General features: G+C 38.8%; 2 protein-coding genes across 14 annotated transcripts in view; one reads left to right on the top strand and one right to left on the bottom strand.

The window, feature by feature from the left end:
* The first annotated feature begins 733 nt into the window (after nt 1-733).
* Nucleotides 734-10,679, top strand: LOC131700563 (circadian-associated transcriptional repressor-like). Its single transcript, XM_058998590.1, has 6 exons — nt 734-871; nt 3,537-4,056; nt 5,646-5,721; nt 6,568-6,646; nt 8,014-8,128; nt 9,263-10,679. Exons 2-6 carry the CDS (start codon nt 3,550-3,552, stop codon nt 9,656-9,658), a joined length of 1,173 nt encoding a protein of 390 aa, XP_058854573.1. The 5' UTR covers nt 734-871; nt 3,537-3,549; the 3' UTR covers nt 9,659-10,679.
* A 170-nt stretch (nt 10,680-10,849) lies between these two features.
* LOC131700562 (probable E3 ubiquitin-protein ligase HERC1) overlaps nt 10,850-18,924 on the bottom strand; it is a 57,425-nt gene continuing 49,350 nt past the window's right edge. For all 13 annotated transcript variants that reach the window (XM_058998580.1, XM_058998577.1, XM_058998582.1 and 10 more), the window contains 12 exons: nt 18,447-18,569; nt 18,250-18,352; nt 17,751-17,920; nt 17,204-17,342; nt 16,723-16,892; nt 16,099-16,268; nt 15,831-15,996; nt 15,591-15,667; nt 14,691-14,943; nt 13,097-13,249; nt 12,371-12,676; nt 10,850-11,486 (listed from right to left, as the gene is read on the bottom strand). In XM_058998580.1, coding sequence (XP_058854563.1) covers nt 11,301-11,486; nt 12,371-12,676; nt 13,097-13,249; nt 14,691-14,943; nt 15,591-15,667; nt 15,831-15,996; nt 16,099-16,268; nt 16,723-16,892; nt 17,204-17,342; nt 17,751-17,920; nt 18,250-18,352; nt 18,447-18,569 — 2,016 coding nt within the window. In that variant the 3' untranslated portion in view covers nt 10,850-11,300. The remainder of the gene's footprint in view (nt 11,487-12,370; nt 12,677-13,096; nt 13,250-14,690; nt 14,944-15,590; nt 15,668-15,830; nt 15,997-16,098; nt 16,269-16,722; nt 16,893-17,203; nt 17,343-17,750; nt 17,921-18,249; nt 18,353-18,446; nt 18,570-18,924) is intronic.

An 18,924-nucleotide genomic window follows, 5' to 3' on the forward strand; every position in this document is an offset into this window, starting at 1 on the left:
ATTTAAAACCAGAAAATGTACAGACGGGTGGCGGGTTGGTTTAAGTGGCTGGTACGTTTTGGTTATAACATTTTTTTTCACCTCAGCAACACAAAACTAGGGCCGGTTTTAGCTTGTTTTTTAAAGATGATCTCATTCGCCGACACCATCTGAACAAACTGTAGAAATATCATTTGTGACAAATTTATTAGCACACATGATCCCGGTACAACTGCCAAAGGCAAGGTGAGGCACGTTGAATTACGCATTCAAACACGAACTGCTCTCATGGACCAGGCAGATATCTACACCAGGCAGCAGCTGTGAAATTGAAGTATTGTATCCCTTTCAAATACATGAGCTAACTTAGATATAGCCATGGCACGTGGCACAGTTTAACGTTACACTACAAAATACAAAAAACAAACACAACACAGCTACATTGAAATATTCGCATCTCACAGCAATTGAAAACAAAGATCTTAACCTGCTACAAATGACACAAGTAATCATAAAAAGTTCCCAAGAAAAAAAAAGCCTCTAACTTCTACATGTCTCCACTGTCTGCCTGTAATGATGAAACTGATACCAGTCTGCACGTGTTTATAAGTAATTTACATCTAATTTAAATATGCAAGCATGTGTAGCCTATCGGCTGCAGCGGGTGTTTTCCCCGATGTTTATTGCTTAGTCTTCGGCTTGGAAGAGCCAATCAGAAAGCTCGCCGAGTCTGTGCACGCCTCCGTAGACACGTTGCCTTGGGAGCCACTGCACGAGGTTCTTTACAGGTCTAGATCACACAGGCGTGTAGAGCTGGGTTTGGAAATACCGGTATAGAGCGTCCTGGATTCACGAACAAAGGAACTCGCGGTGCGCTCTATTCTGCGATAAGGTATGTTACGCATTTCTTTTAAATAATGGTTAGCTTTATAACCCAAATCATTTAGGTACCTCCACTCGGGACGTGTTTGAAAGTGAACGACCTGAAGCGTGCTTACTTCCCGGAACGTTGGTGTTTTTGGTTTGGTTTTTAAAATATTCTACAGCACCTCGAGAGCGTTCCAGTCCGGCAGCACACACGCGCACACGGCATCGCAGGGAGCTCGCGATATGCTACACACTAAATTACAGCCATTTACCTAAAGAAAATTGCGAAGTTAACCTTCCTTTTTAAAATTGACTTTTTTTTTTCTTCTAAACTTTGAATTCGGTTAATGGGGGCTCTGTATCTAGTACAGTGCCTGTTCATTTATATACAGTAACTGGCAGCACCGTTGATTCTGATGGGAGATTTTTTTTTATTCGGGGTGGGGTGTTGGTGATAATTTACAGTCAAAAAAGGGCCCCGCCTTGTGATATGTAACTTTCAGCTGGTGTGTTGCGTTTAGTACAGTCTAGTAATACACCGCTTAAAGAACATGTTTTTTTAAATGTATAACCATGTATGAGCTGCGTTCACATTGGGCAGGAAATATGTGGTCAGCTTTTTGTGTTTTTAACTACCCAGTTGGTGTGCCTTGCTCTAGTATGTGAATGTATGTGATGCGATTGTCCTGAACATTACGTTTTTCCTTTTTTTTTTATTGACGATTGTATACATTATTAACTCACTGCATTTACACACGTCATGGGTTTTGTTTTCTCGCTCTTTTTTTTTTTTAAACGGAGAACCTCAAAGACCAACGGTTTTATTTTGGCAAATGAAGAACTGTATTCTTTTTTTGAATATTGATGAGGATCAAAAATAAATATTAATGTTCACAGAGCAATGCATGCCAGTAGTTGTAACCTTCATATACTGTAAAGTACTGCGTTTATAACCCAAATAAGGCTAAGGTATACAGTCGTCTGAGAAGGATACCGTTTTTGTGTGGAATCAATAGCAATTCTTATTTCTACTTTATTCATTTTTATGTTTTTTAAATGCATTTTTTTTAGTTTGATTGCTGATTTAAATTTGTGTTTTAATCATTTGAAGCCTGTAAACACTCAATGTGACTGACTTCAAATGAACTGTCTTTTGCTGGAAGAGCAAGCTTCCTCTTGAAACAAGCATAAAGTGGCCTTTAAATTTGAAAACCAAATACTTACTAACCCTTCTGGAACAGGGATTGAAATAAGACTCCTATTAAATAGCAGTTTCACCTATTCCAGGTTCTAATACAAGTTTGATTAGCCACAGTAAGTATGTAACAAACTCAGGTGTGTCTAATTAAACTCAGTATAAACAGGAATGGATCAAACTGCGATGCAATTGGAGTCTTATTTCCATCCTTGGTGTAAGGCTGAAACCATTACGTATACAGGACAAGAACTGTTCTGTAACAAATTGATGCCTTAATATGCATTGCATCAATAATTCAGCGATACTTTTTCATGGTAAGTTAATTAAATGATTGGAAGTAATACTCCATATACAGTCAACCATAGTTTGGGTATTCAAGATAAGCAGATGAAAGCGTCTGATACAGTTTTGCAGTATCTGTTTCTGTTATGTCTGAGCCTGAGCTTCACACCAGATTGTGTGTGTTTAGCTCTGTTAAGGTATGGTTCATCTGTTTCTTAATGCAAAGAAGCACAGTAATAACTTCCCATTATGTGCGCTGAATATGCTTGGATACTCTTAAGCCCCTGAGCTGGAACGATCTTTTGCATGATCGGAGAGAAAACAAAAGCATTAATGTGTGAATGGACTGAGTCATTACCTGTTACAAGATTATTCACTAAGATTTTGATTAATTTTATAGCTGTGAATGTTAAATGTTCTTCAACCATCAAAATGTTTCTTCAATGATGATTACTTTTAATCTTATAATTTAACTTAATTCCACCCAGTTATTCTGCAGTGGTAGTTAATGCAGTCAGGATGCCACTGAACTGATGGGATGTCTTTCTTAATCACTTGCATTTTAAAGAGTGGATGATTATCATAGGAGGCTGTGTGGTCCAGTGGTTAAAGAAAAGGGCTTGTAACCAGGAGGTCCCTGGTTCAAATTGCAGCTCAGCCACTGACTCATTGTGTGACCCTGAGCAAGTCACTTAACCTCCTTGTGCTCTGTCTTTCGGGTGAGACGTAGTTGTAAGTGACTCTGCAGCTGATGCATAGTTCACACACCCCAGTCTCTGTAAGTCGCCTTGTATAAAGGCGTCTGCTAAATAAACAAATAATAATAATATTATTATTAATAATAATAATAATAATAATTGATTCTGGGATACCAAGCTATAGCAAATTGTCTGTAGGTAAAATAGGCAATAAAGTCCCTCCCCGGTCATCGTAATTCCTAGAAAATTGATGACTTTTTAGGATACCACTGCTGTGAGACGATTTGCTCGTTAAAATAATTTGTTGCAAGGTAGACCGTTGTCTGTTCTTGGATACCAAGATATTTAGTAATAGTATGCAGGTGATTGTGAGAGGGATGAAACGGGCTGTTAACAGTGAATGGTTTTCTCCAGATGTGATGGTTTCCTTGATTTTTGCCTACTGGATCATAATGCAAAATTAATTGCTGTTAAGTGCCACTAATTGCTCATTTTCTTGTCTCTCTTTTCAGACGATAGTAATGAATGCTTGTCGTACAAGACTACTGTCTTAGGATGTCTACTTCCGATTCGGACTGTTCCATAGACTGGTTAGCCAGCGATGATGATGACAGTGTTTTTGAGTCCGAAAGCGATGGACAGGCGAGGACTTCCCCTTTGCCACAGCACTCCTGCCGTTCCAGCGAGACTCCGCCCAGTTTAACTCACACCTGCCCTACGAGTGAGCAGAAACACAGCCTGGACAGGGAGCACTTCCATTTACCTGGAGACTCTGATCAGTGTAATGAAGGAGTTCCCTCGAGCTGCAATTCACACCTTGCCAAAAGCGATGTGTCCTGGAAAAGGAGGAGCGATTCGGGACCGCAGGAAGCAGCCGTTTCCACGGTGTGTATGAATATTGACCAGTCTGAATGCTTGCACAGTAATATGGCCAAACAGACTCTGAAAAGGAAAATGAGCACAAGGGAATTGGAACAGAGAGAAGGCGCACACACGGGGTACTCGAATAAGGATGACATGTTTGCTCACAAGGTAAGATTCAGACAGTGACTCATTTCTAACCCAGCTTGCAACGAAATTATTAAAACCTTGGAGAACATAATAAGACTGCTGGACAAACACCAGCTGCAGCCTACAGTGATTATAGGAGATGTTTGCTCACAAAGACTTGAGGTGATTGGCAAGATTTATTACATTTTAGAACAATTTGCATCCTTTTTATGAAAAATAAAAATGTTAACAAGTTGGGCCCAGTTCTTGAATAGTACCTGTAGTGTATGGATTAACAAAGTAGAGTTCATGCTATCGTTAACGCCATTTATTTTTTGGGGGCCAGTTATCTATTAAGTTTAACAGTGAACTGTTCATTCGGGCACCTGACTGTAAAGCTGAATATCCATGTGATGATTGCCTCTCAGGGATTACCCTGGTGTTCAAAATATTGACATAAACACAAAACAGTCCAACCAGTATTGTTCCTCTGCTTATCGGTGAAACTAGTTCAGTGTGTTCAGCTGTTCTCACTGCAATACGATAACAGTCTGCACAGTCCTTGGGTCCATAGCTAACCGTAGCAGAGCTGCCAACAACAATATGCCTATGTAGCCGAGAGGAAATTTCCCCCCATGATACTACTGCCTCTATAGGAAACACTTTGAAAAAGACAGGTTGAACCTAGATAAGTGTTAGCTTTTTGCATCGCATCAAGCACAGGAAAAAATAAGGAAGGTGGGCTTAGCTAAATTTAACCTTGATTATCCCTGGCCAAAAGGATATACAGTATTTGAGGTGCCTGTATGTCTGTACAGAGTTGTATATCCTAGAATCCGAGGATGTAGTAAGGAGATGTCCCATCTGTCTGCATGTATGCACGTTTTTTCACATCTAAAGGACCACTCATCCTATTGAATCTATTGTTGTCTAATCTAGGGGATATATGGAACAGTCTGTTTGGCACACTTGCATGTACATACTGTGGATGTTGCTTCTGAGTCTACTCTCTCATTTTGTACATGCTTCAAAAGCGTTTACAAGCTAAGGTCATTGCCACCCACTCTCAGAGAGATACCATGAGGTCACTGTTGGCTGAGACGTTCAGATGAGAAAATGACTATCACGTCTGTATGCAACCTGGTGGACGTGTGACGCTACCACACTGAAATATGCATCATATAATGGAACAAGCACTTCATATCTGAAAATAAATGAATACATCAATAGAATGCACATATAATGTGTGGTTCTTTGTCTGAATGTTTAGAGACATACTTGGATAAGAGTTCTAAAGGTGCAAACTTGATCTTTGATCATCATGTTTGTGTTTTCCATTACATTGTGTGTCTGTACTGTAGGTAAGTTGCACACAGTGAGAATGTACAGTATAGGAATTGTGGATGTCCATTGGCTAGATTTGAAGGGAACAAGAAGCAGAGGGTATTTTATGTGACATTGGTTTAGATCAGGCTTTGGATCTTAGTCAGACTAGTTTTTGATCAAGACCTTGAGATTTACACTTTGACAAAACATTAGTCACTGAACTGCTCTTTTTTAGTTTTATTTATACATTTATTAATTAGGCTTAATTTATTAACCCTTTTTTATCACAAAACCTCTGATTTTAGTGTTTGGAGCTGCAGTGTTACATCCAGCCACTGTCTTCAATCTTGATTGGCCTCCGATCAGGGAGATACAGTAAAGGTGAGTGGCCTTCGACTAATATTAGAACGTGTGTGTGTGTACCATCTCCTTACTGCACATCAACAACTGCCCTACCAAGTCATCAAGCCTTCACTGTAGAATATGTAGAACTGAGTTAACTGATGGCAAGTAGCTGTTAGCAGGGAATTATTCATTAACGTGCCATGCTCTGAAACTTGCACTGATTTATAACACTAACGGCAATGAAACACAAGGCAAATGTTTCTATCTTCTTGAAATACTAAAAGAAATTCAGTGATGAACATCGAAGACATTGAGAAAGACCTGTAGTCGAAACGAAAATTCATCATTATCGAGTGTGTCATAGTTATGGATAACAATTTTCCTTTCAACTGTTGAATCAACTAGTTTTGCACTTATGCAAACCATTCCCATTGGAGGGCTTTCTAGACGGAACGTGACCAAGTTATATAAATGTATCAGTTTAAAAATAAATGAAACATTTCAAACAAAGTTGAGTTGGAGAATGATTTGGTAAATTACCATTTTAACTGGCAAGTGGCTCCCTGTTACTTTTATTAAAGGTGTTAATTTAGCTGGTAACAGAATGTTAGTTTACTAAGGTATTTATTGGCTTGGAGGGGGAGAAATCAAATATATCAAACTATTTTAGTTTAAGAATAGATAAACATGATTTTACTCTAAGTATAATCTCAGAGAGAATAATATGCTGAGGAAGACTGTATTGCCTGCTGCCCAAGCCTTGTGTAATTAATTTCTTGGATGTTTTTTTAATTTAATATTATTGTACTGTAGAGAACCCAACGTAGTTTGTTACACTGATTGAACAAAAGCTCTCAGTGCATTTTGAAATTCTCATTTTAGGTTTAAGCAGTTTCCAAGAGAGTGTTGCTATGGACAGAATCCAGAGAATAATGGGCGTTCTGCAGAATCCACACATGGGGTAATTATCTCGGCAGCTTTCTTTAATCTATGAGTGGTGTATGCTTTACTTCCACTGCAGTACTTATACTTCAGAGCACACAGAATCAGTTGGGTTCCATCAGAGTACCCTGTTTTTAATTTCAATAATACAGACTCACATGCATGTCATGTAATGGGCATTACTGCTATTACAACTCGCACCCTGAGGGGTTGTGACAATGCTGAACTGCAAGTTACCAGACCACCAACACTGCTGTTTGTAAACTAGCACATTTACATCCTCTTGCAGTCTGATGCCTCTTATGAGAGTTTTTGTGTAACATTGTATAGCTGTAGTATATTATACAGTAGCTATTTCCTGAATGTGTGAAACATTACTCTGAAAATATCTGGCAAAATGCCCTCTTTGTGTTAAACACAGCAGTTAATTTCATTACAAAAGTGTGTATGATAGAAAAAAGTGAGATTGCTTGCATCCCCCCACACACACTAATGAATAGGAGGCAGCCTGGTGCACACTCTGGGGGTGGGTACAGTAGGAAGTAACAAAGAAAATGACATTTTAAGTAGCTGTTGTTCTATGTAATGTGTCACCAGAGATATCAAACACCTGCTGAGTACACAGCAGGTGGATCCAAGCCATGTGATGTCTACCAACTCCAATTAACCATCTGTCTTCTAGGAATTGGAATTGAGAAGCATTGGAGATTTGTTTGTCTTTAAGCTAGTGACTTAATTAGTTTCTGGATGACTTCCTTAAGTTAGGTACCCCTTTCGGCTTGGCTTGAATGTAGATTTTTAAGAATCTAATATTAGTGGAACCAAGCAGATCCACTACAGTGTAAATTATATTTTGAGGGGTGCTCTTAGTCTTGAAATCTACGATTCCCCCATACAACATACAGTGGAGAAGCACAAATACATCTTTTGGATATACATTTCATTAAGTGTTAAAATACACAAACTTGATAGGAAAACACATTACCTAGCATGCACTGTGCTCCTAAGAATAGGTTTTCAAGTGCTGGCTTATGCCATTTTAAAACCTAAAGCAATTATTTTAAAATAAGAAATACAGAAAATATTGTGTTTTAATTGGCCTGTTTTCAATGTATTCCAGATGTTAGCATCACCTGCTGTAGGTGACTTGGATTTATAATGGCGCTGGTGAATAGATTGAGATTAGTGTCTTTTGACAAGTTTTAAAAACTCCCATCTGCCAGCAACCCCATAGCTATCCATCATTCTCAGTTTCAAAAAGCAGAGTAGTAATCATGATTGATTTTATTAAAAAAAAAAAACACAAAAAAACACACACTTAAGTTCTAGTGTGTAGTTGCATTTAAAATGGCGAGATTTCTTATTGTGGCATTTTTGTTTTTCCAGTGAGCGGTACATAAAGATCCTTCTTCAGGTGGAGGTGATGCTGAAGAATTGGTTCCCTGGTGTCCAAGTCACAAATGATACAAAGGATGAAACTACAATCTCAAAAAAACTAAAGGTATTTTTGTGTTTTGCTTTCTTTAGCAATATACTTGGTATACTTTTAAAACACTGGTACCTTCCCATTAATTTAGAAGACCCCTTTTTACCCTGATGCACAGTTTTCATGCAAGACTGGTACTGTAACATAAGACCTTTTAGGTGTTATTTATCTGCTACTTTTTCATAATTACAATTTTGTTAATTTTGAAGGATGTTTGAAAAAAAAAAAAAAAAAAAAAACACACCAGCATGGCTTTAACCCATTGCGGTCCATTTATTAATTGCGCGTCAGGCACGCCAGGTCTAATTAATTTTCACACGCGCAGTTAATTTTAGACGCGCTGTTTAAAAGTGTTTTTTTTCACAGTCAAACAGGTTTAAATGGCCCTGCATATCAACAAAGCACTCGCTAGGCATCTCCAGCCCCGCCCCACCCTTTCGTTTGCTATAGCGTTCACCTATGTAAGAAATAAATAATAATAATAATAATAATAATAATAATAATAGTCGTACATACCGATCGATCATCTCCGGATCACTCGTTTTATCACCAAACTCCTCAATAATGCGATCCAAGTCATTATTTTATTACTATAACATCTCATAAAAGCTCTGCAAATGTCCGCGTTTTCTGTGCGCTGATTCAGTCAGCCAACTTGTTTACTTACGTCCGCCCCCATTATCTGATACCAGATACCATGTATGACTATTCATGAGATACGCCTTTCCCCCCCCCCCCCCCGACTTGTCTCGGCTCCTGTCGCTCCCACTCGGCAATTGAATGGTTTTCTCGGCTTTTTCCGGAGAAAAAACGACTAGACACCCGTTTATTGCGTTGCTATATTGATGTTGGACCCAGTCCGACAAAGGACCTGTGAGGAATAATTGCAATGTCGGACCCAGTCCGACAATGGACCGCAAAGGGTTAACCCTCCTATATGATTATATTGTAACTTTGTAAAAGTCAGGCCTCCCTTTTATGTTAACAACATACTTAAGTCAGTTGGACACTTTGTCGCACCTTTTACATTTGCAAATTCGATGATTGTCCTGTGCAGATTTATACTGAGAATATTGTTCCGTTTTGGTATAAATGACATGACTTTCTACACAGTACAAACTAGCGCTCACTTGTTTTGTTGCTCCACAGATGTGTACGGACACTGTGACCCCTGCATCTGCAGTCAGTATCCCAAAAGCAGACCCTGCACTTCCCAATATTCTTCCTTCATGCAACAAAACCCATGGAAATGGTGAACCAGCTGCATTTTCAGCCACAAACTTCAAATGGCTCCATACGTCACCTATTTGTAGCTCCTCACTGGGGCTTGCACCAGGTAGACACAGAACCACCCCTGGAGGCCAGGACGTTATGCAAGACAACATGGTCTCCTCTAGCACAGACGCATGGACAAACCCCAGCCACTGCAGACCACCAACCAGCAAAATGAATGCTCCGTGTTTAGAAAGACTGTTGCAATCCAGGGATAGTATTATCAGTGATAAAGGCAAAAGGAGTACAACAGAAACAAGCGGCTCTTTGTAAGAAAACTCCACTGTGTTTTTTTGAAGGATGTAAAGCATTTGTATGAGACATCAATGTTTGCACAACTGCTGTTTTGCAGTGTAATAAATTCCTAGCCTTGTGAAAAACCCTGATGCATAATACTGGATAGGTTGTCTCTTCAGGTACAAAGATTGTCCTTCCAGTATGGTACATTAGGGTCTTTGCATGAATATTTGTAGAATCAACCATCTGTTAAGGGAATGCAGTCTGAATAAGGTGTGACAGGAACATTAGTTACTAAGGTATTCAGATACTAAAAAAAATGACGTGATCAATGTAGCATGTCGTCCTAGAATATTCATAGATATCTGAAAGGGGGTGTTGAATGTAAGATTTAAAGCAGTACGTTGTGAGTTAATGATGTGACTGCTACCATGTATTAGACTTTACATGTAGTTCAAATGTACATATACAACATTACTACCTCGACCTGGCACTGTCAAGGCAAAAAAACTAACACCTACTCTGTGGCAAATGTAATGCCTTTCTTGCAGTACACATAGTAAAATAATCAGTGTGAAGCTATAAACAGCTATTGCTACTTATTTCAGTTGTACAAATAGTAAAATAAGCATGGATATGGTGTTGCTTTTAAACCCTGCATAGTGCCATTGTGAAGAATGTGAAATACAGTATATGTTTTGAAAGTCTCTTGGTACCAGTTTATCTGATCTGTTCAGGTTTACCTGTATACTGTAGCCAATAGTGATAAAATGACAACTTTGAGAGGACCTCTAAAGGATCTTTATATCCTAGAACCTTCCTTTGGAATTTGCCATTTTCTGTATTACAAGTACATTATTCAACCCTGCCAACTGTACTGTCATCAAGTGTAACACAGTAGCATTTATGTTGGCACAGTTAGGGAATGTGTACAGGTAAAGGGAGTGGGAAATATTTGTAAATATTACTAACCATGTCCAGGTTGTTAATTTACACTACAAAAGTGGCCTTTTAAGGTGTGGTATTTTATACTTTGAAATAAATGTGGTTGTATTAATTAGATGAAAGCAGCTCATTTTTTGTTGCACTTCAGTTTTCTAAGTCTGGGTTAGAAAATATGCTTTGTACAACAAGCAATTACATGCATCATAATTAAAAGGTAAACAACAAAACCTAAAAGGGAAGTGTAGTTAAATATTTAAATGAAGGCCAAGCAATGAAATCAAGAAGGGTATTATTATTTAAGCATTTATTGATATTTCTTTTCTGCTTTAGGAAACTGCACAGGCAATTCAAAATTAAAATAAAATAAATATGAATAGTTATGTAAAACTGTTCTCCCTAACGAACAATTATACACAATGTACATTTTTCATTGGGCTTGTTCATCTGTACACGTTTCCCAATAAAATGAATCATATCTCCATGCAAACTTAAAACAAAAAAAATGCACTGCTCCATTTGATTGTGCAACTGCTAATAAAACACTAAGTGAAAAAAAAACTAACATTTAATTGATTGATTACGTTTGCAAGTACACCGAAAAATTTAAAACATGACCAATTGTATATTTCTTTGTATCTAAGAGTAGACTACTTGTTACTGTGATATTCTGCTTGTTTCAACATTCCACCTGGCACCATGTTTCAAATAAGGTTGTTTTGTTCACACTACGTCATTAGTAGTCTGTATCTGAGCCTTCCGCATTGTCCACATTGCGGGAGAGCATGTAATTGTCCATGTCAATAGATCTGCAGTTGTTGATAGCATAACGAAGGCGCTCAGCCATGACTGCTTGACTGGAATATGGTGGGAGTCTCAGCTGAAAGAAGCAGGTCTGTGAGGTAGGCAAGCTGTCGTACGGCTATAGAGGAAAGAAAAAAAGCAAACATAGTGGGAAACAAAAAGGCAATTTGTTACACAAGTAAAAGAGTGTATAACCAGCCAGATCCATTATTTGTATTGGCAAATAATAAGCATGAGACACTTAACCCTTTGCAGTCCATTTACTAAGTGCGTGTCAGGCGCGTCCAATTTACTTTCACACGCGCAGTTAATTTTAGATGCATGGTTTAAAAGTATTTTTTTTCCCCCACAGTCAAATGGGTTTAAATGGCCCTGCATATCAACAAAGCACTCACTAGGCATCTCCAGCCCCGCCCCACCCTTTTGTTCGCAATTGCTTTCACATGCTAAGAAATAGGTAATAACAATAGTTGTACATACCGATCAATCATCTCCTGATCACTTGTTTTATCACCAGACGCCTCAATAATGCAATCCAAGTCATTATTAGCTCTGCAAATGTCTGTGATATTCTCTGCGCTGATGCACTAGCAGCCAGCTTGTTTCCTTATGGCCGCCGTTACCTGATGCCAGGGGCAAGTATGACTATTCATGAGATACGCTCTTTTTTTTCGGGTTATCTCGGTTCCTGACGCTCCCACTCGGCCATTGAATGTTTTTCTCTGCTTTTTCCGGAGAAAAAACGACTAGAAACCCGTTTTTTGCATCTTTTTGATAATGTCGGATAGGGTCCGACATTGGACCGCAAAGGGTTAAGGAATTGACTTAATCCCATTATATAATATTTCCAAAATACTACATTACTCTTAACCTTTGCTTCATTAAATAACCACCACCCCATTCTGCGGATTGATGAAAATTATAAGGGCTGAAAAGCCAACTCTCACCCCCATTCTAAACAGAAGTAAAAATAAAAATATATAGGTGGAGGAGTTCACTTACCCTGTCAACCTTCATGATCTGAAACCTCTGAGAGATATCAGCAGTGTTGGCAGGCAGTCGGGACCTCCCAGACACGAAGCGCATGAACAGGACTCTCTCCTCATTGGAGAATTCCTCCAGGGTCTGCCAGAACCACTGCACCAGCTGGTGTTGTTCATCTACCTCTCGGTATCTCACCACTTTCTTCAGCACCTCCACCGATATCTCGGGCATGCCACACACCATCTGTTCCAGCTGCTTGGCAGTGAGGAGGGAGAGCAGTGGAACTGGCACTATCCAGGACATCCCTTCCCGAACCGCAGCCACCTGAACACACAAAGACAGGATGGATTTAAACCCGGAAAACAATGCATGCTCCCTCAGCATTTCACAATCTGACTGGGGAGGGCACGGAACTGGTGACAGATCTTTACACTGTATAGACAATACAGGACACTGTAAGCAAAGCCTAAACATTCATTGACTGAATCCTAAAATGAGAACACAAGTCAGTAACTTGTGCATCATACAGAAAAACAAAATAAAAACTGCCTTAGCTAAACATTGAAGGAAAATCGTTTTTCAAAATGCACTAATCCACCACAACAAATACATAAGTTAGGAATAAGAAAGGGGAATGAAAGGTATTCAAGACCCTATTTTCAGGCTGTGTGACTGGATTTCAATTTCACCCACAGAATTATTTTTCTATATTCTGCAGAACAGATAAAAAGTAAAAACTCTTACTAGGCGATCCATTTCGTGAAGTCTGTATTCAATGGCACGGTCCACATACTCTTTTCTGTTGGAGAAGGTCAGTGGGATACTGTTTCCTCCAGGAATTATAGGGACCATTTTGCCATCAGCACTCTGGCCCACAAATGAGTCAAGAGGAATCATCTGAAATGCAAAATCATGAACGCAAAACACTTTTCAACTACAGAATCATTCAATTAAATCCTTTTCACACCCTAGATATTTTTACACCCCATGCAATTTTGAATATTTCTATTTTTGTGAACAATAAAAAGCTTAAAAGAACAGACTTAAAACGAATAACCATACAACTATTTTAAATGAATAAAAAGATTTACAAACAACCTTCATAAAAGAGGAAACATAACTAGGCCTTATTACAAATTGCTGGCAAGCTTCAATAGGTTGAGCATTTCTTAAATGTTACTTCTTTAGTAAGAGCAGGACATTTACTCTATCAGTACTTAAAATATACAGGCTTTACATTATTATTATTTATTATTATTATTATTTATTTCTTAGCAGACGCCCTTATCCAGGGCGACTTACAATTGTTACAAGATATCACATTATACAGAAATCACATTATTTAATTATTTTTACATACAATTACCCATTTATACAGTTGGGTTTTTACTGGAGCAATGTAGGTAAAGTACCTTGCTCAAGGGTACAACAGCAGTGTCCCCCCACTGGGGATTGAACCCACAACCCTCTGGTCAAGAGTCCAGAGCCCTAACCACTACTCCACACTGCTGCCCTTACATCCACATTGTACATTCACAAATTGGATCCATTGAAATGCTGTTACATGTAATGTAACAAAAATACACAATTTAGTTATCCAATAAAGATTAGATTGGGCCAATAACCAGAGCCTAAAGCGGTGTAATGACACAATGGACTTGCAGGCTATTATTATTATTTATTTTTTTGGACGACGCCTTTATCCAGTGTGTGATCAGACAACATTATTGATGGACTGCTTTGTTAAAAGGCAAAGGAAAAATGTTTTCATACCAACTATAAACCTATAATTATTGGGTGCACTGCAAGTAGCTGTGTCATGCTTTCGGTCCTGTATTATGATCCACAACCTCTGTATTACGATACCAATCATGTACGGCAGCATCACAATTCATCAATACAAAATGAATCATTTCACCACCACTGCATGCTCCATTAAGCTGTACATCATGGCCACAGATATTAGAATTATTGATTTAGCTTCTTGCCAAATTTGCTACCAAGAGAAACAGTTCAAAACCAAATCTGAATGGGCATAATATCCAGGCAACATGAAATGCAGATACCACCCTTCTTGCATTGCAGTGTAAAGCTATAAAAATCTATTTCTACTTCCAGTAAGGTTCAATTGGGAATTCTTCTAAATCTTACCAGGGTGTGCTGTGTCAACAGTACATGCTCTGCCTTGTAGTATGTATATTGCATTGCACAATGCTATTTATAAAAGCTTTTATAACAGGGACATATTTTATACTGGACTAACCTGATATACCAGACATCCTAAAATGGAAAATGTCTATGGAAAAATCAGTAACACGTTTATTAAGCTTTACTGTACCTCATGGAAATTCTCCTCTGTAATCCCACTATCTTCAATGTGAAGAATGCTGTTGAGTGTCTGTACGTAAAGCAAGTCTACCTCCTCCAGGTCTTCCAGAATGAGCGGGATACAGCAGAGCTGCTTCCAGACCATTGGGGTCAGATGGAGGTCCAAAGGCTTTTTTGTACGAATGGCAACACCCATCAAAATACCCAGAAACTTGAACTGCATAAAGTGCTCATCTAGACATGCCGAAGGGTTGAACAAGAATCTGAAAATGAAAGAAGTTACACTTTATCATACACTGACTCAATGGGGTCTATTCAATTGACCTAAACTGCGACATATTGAAATACAGTCCCCGTTTAGAATAAAAACAGGCCCCTTTGTGTACCAAATACCAACATGAGCATGTCTCTTTAGCATATTTCAGAGGGTCCACTACTTAATGATTATTGAATATTTATATCAACGGCTGTTTACATTAGATTTATATATACTCCAACGTCTGCATTAACATTTTAAAAAGCGGCTTGAAAGTGTTGCACATTCTTACTAGAATCCCTTTAGACAGAAACTTAAGGGAACTGAACAGGATACATGTTCTGGTTACATAATTCAACAGGCCAATCTAATTAAACCCAGAGTGATGCAGAAGGAGGCTGCAGACTTCATAATGGCTGTCATCCAGGCTTGCAAAATGGAGCTGGTTCCACAGTAAATAGAGGATCACTGTAAGTAGCTGATACAGTAGCTTATAAGAAAAGGTCACCCCCACAGAATACTTGTCACCAAGTCTTACAGCCTGTGTTTTTAACTCTGTACAGGTTGCATTGAAGAGTAGGTTTCAGATCACCACAACCAACTACTAACGTTTTTTTTTTGTATTTCTTTATGAGAGAATTACTGAATGCTTACCTATCTCTGTTGTACCCCACTTCTGCTGTGGCATTTGGAGATGGAATGAGCAGGTCTACCACACCTGTCTCAAGTTCCTTTGGAAAAACAAAAACAAAACAAAAAACTTTAAAGATTTTAAATCCGCAATGTGAACATTGATTTCCTCCAACCATCCCCTTAAATTGAACTGCTCTGTAAAAAAACCCAAAAACAAACACATCCTACTTTCGGTCAAACAGCTGTATGTAAATGTGGTACCTGGCACATTTCTGTAATAGTGTCGTCAAAGACTCCTCCTGCGTCATCCGCTCCCTCGCCGACCAGCTTCACTTTCCAGGCGCGAGAGGGCAGGCGGAGGTCTGAAGCGTTCAGCTTCACTACTTGTCTGGCTATCTGCACAAAAATAGGCTTGCACTTGCGGCCTCTGAAAGCAAGCAGAAAGCAACAGTTAGAAACATGGTGCTGATGCAAAGTACTTTTAAAATGATTAGTTTAAATAGAAAATTTACAACAACAAAAACAATACCTTGTAGATATTCTTTTCACAGTAATCTGTGGGCCATAGTTCTTGCCTTGGACCATGGTTTTACCAATAGAGCGTACCATAGGAAGAGTGTAAACTCTTGTTGCTAGTAAAGGCCTCAGCTGCCCTTGAACTATTCCCCATGTCCCTGCATTGTAATGGGAAGTGCAGCTCTGTAATATAACAGACAGTGGGTTAAGTGATTCAGTGTAATCTTATATTTTATAATCACTTGATTAAATGATTAATTCCATGCGTCTTACAGAACTGATTGTTGAAATGTAATTACCATCAAATGGCAGTTTCACATGTTTAAAATGATCCATATAATGCTGTAATGGAAGAAAGGCCCAAATCTGGATCAGGTTTGAAAATCTAGGTGTTGGCTACCACAACTGGCCAAACACGGAGCAGAACACAAGGCAGTACTGGACATTTCAGTGAATTGAAAATAAAGTGAAGGAACCTCACTGTATTTGAATTTGAGACCTTCCCTGCTATAATCTTACAAGTTCAGATGAGTAAAATAAGAATACAATTAATACTATAATACTGAACACATCCTTTCCAAGTAGTGAGAGTACATTATTCCATTGCAATTGGTTACATATTAAAGCTTGAACTCACCTGGCTATTGGGGCTGAGGTTCAGTAACCTCCAGGAAGAATACATGAGATCTGAGAAGTGGTAGAGCAGCCTCAGTCTGGCCCGCACAGTCTCTATACTGACTTCCTTCAGACTGCTGTACTGAGGGGGTACGGAAAGGGGCAAGCCTAGCTGCAAAGGCACGGACGCACCTTCAAGAAAAATAATATGGAAGGTAAATGCTAGACTCGCATCATCGGGTTCAATTTATATTACTAGCACGTGCATGTTTTATCTGAAGCCTTTTTGTGAGGAACCTACAAATCTTTGTGCTTCTTGCTTTGAATAATATAAAGTTTGCTCAATGCACAGATTCTTTTTTCTGCCATATATAGTGATGGGGAAAAAGGGCTTGAGTATTTAGGGCAGAATCAAGTTGAAAAAATGCTTATGAAGAGCAAACAAAACTGAGCACCCCCTGATCATGCTGATGTTAGCAGTGTCAGAATGAAGAATACATTACCGGGTGCCCTTGGTGGTACTGGGGGCGCAGTCCATGCAGCACTGTGGCAGCGCCCAGCTGAGATCTGATGAAAGTTCTTTCCTTGGAGCATGGTCACCACAGTCGGCTCTCTCACATGGTTTGTGTGGCCAAGTCCGAGCTAATGGAACAACAAAGGATTTAGATGTCATTACATTACATTTGCTGCCCATTGAGCTTTTGCACATTGCAAATTATTTACGTGAGCCAAAGACTTTACTTAACCAAAATACTACTGTAGGATAACTATTTAAAGATGTAACATTTAACTTCAGTATCTAACAAAAAAAAAAAAGAATTGCCATTCAGAGGACACACACAAGACCGCACCCACCCAGGAAAGACTTCATTAACACTGTTTCTTGCATTCTTACACTGTCGCAATACTAAAGGTAGCAGATTACAGTTTCAGCCACCAGATCACCCTAACATATTTTTCTATCTGGGGTTGTAAACCTACATCGAAATAAGGTCTAATCAGGTAACACTAGGTACATTAAAGCTTTAAATACGACTATTCATTGCTTACCTGTCCCTCTGAATTGCTCCCCCAGGCGTAGACATCGCCGGTAAGAGACAACACCAGGGTGTGTTCAGCTCCCACGGCAACGTCCTCAATAAAGATGCCAGAGAGTGCAGGGACCTGCTGAGGTCTGTTGTGGTTTCGTGCTCGACCCTCTGGTAAGCCAATCAGACGGTCTGCAAGTGCCAATAAGATAATGTGACATTATAATGGTGATTTTATTTATTTATATACAATATAGTTACATAACAAAGAAACACACATGGCTTACTTTAGCGATAACCTAAACACCAACATGCTGATAGAACTTTTAAAATTATTCATCCACCCTTCAGGGTATGACATGACAAAAAGGCTCATTGCTGCCATCTTATTGAATTGATTATAACTGCATGAAACCTATTGCAAGATTCAGCAGATGACCCAAAAATGGTAAAACATCTTATAGCAAGTCTTTATAACATTTTTATTTTTATCTAGTTTAAGAATGTTTAAAACATCATACCTTGCCCAAATGTGTAGACGTGACCGTCCTTTGTTAAAGCAACTGAGAACTGCGTGCCACAGGCCACTTTTTTTATACCAATGCCACAAAGCATGTCCACTTTCTGGAATGACAACATTCAATTCGGTTTAGATCATCACTGGAGGAAATAATAAACAATGGTTTCAGGAAACCCTTTTCAGTTTTGGATAACCTACCTGTGGAGAAGATTTAGCTGTCGAGTTTCCTAACCCAAGCTTCCCATAGTCTCCATCTCCAAAAGCCCAAACCATCATTCCATCTGCTGATACTGCTAGGGTATGGTTCAGACCACAGGCCACCTGTAAAAAGAAATGCTTTTAGAAACATGTATGTGTTCAAGAAGATTATTAAAATTGCTTCAGATTAATAGTTTTTTTTTTTTTTTTCAGGATTAGGGTAAATTTAAAAAAAGGGATCCTGCTCATTGATCAAGGATATAATGTATCCTAGCTTAACATCAGTGAAGGGATCCATTCGTTTAAACTTGGTACAATCAGGTTTAACCTGAATTAAAAAAAACACATCTGGCTTTATCAGGTACAACCCCGATTTATGAATTGACATTTTACAAAATCAGACTGTTAAGACATCAGGATAGTAAACCAGGGTTGAATTAGTCTGACAAATGTGTGTTACGGGGGGGTGTTCCACTTT

This window comes from Acipenser ruthenus, chromosome 24, assembly GCF_902713425.1.
Source record: "Acipenser ruthenus chromosome 24, fAciRut3.2 maternal haplotype, whole genome shotgun sequence".
In the NCBI taxonomy this organism is placed as follows: Eukaryota; Metazoa; Chordata; class Actinopteri; order Acipenseriformes; family Acipenseridae; genus Acipenser; species Acipenser ruthenus.

What these genes read in the sequence shown, in the direction of transcription:
- LOC131700563 (XM_058998590.1), top strand. Translation starts at nt 3,550, where the DNA reads ATGCTTGTCGTACAAGACTACTGTCTTAGGATGTCTACTTCCGATTCG. An exon ending in ATGACATGTTTGCTCACAAG is followed by an intron (nt 4,057 to 5,645) that starts GTAAGATTCAGA and finishes CTCTGATTTTAG; the next exon opens with TGTTTGGAGCTGCAGTGTTA. An exon ending in ATCAGGGAGATACAGTAAAG is followed by an intron (nt 5,722 to 6,567) that starts GTGAGTGGCCTT and finishes TTCTCATTTTAG; the next exon opens with GTTTAAGCAGTTTCCAAGAG.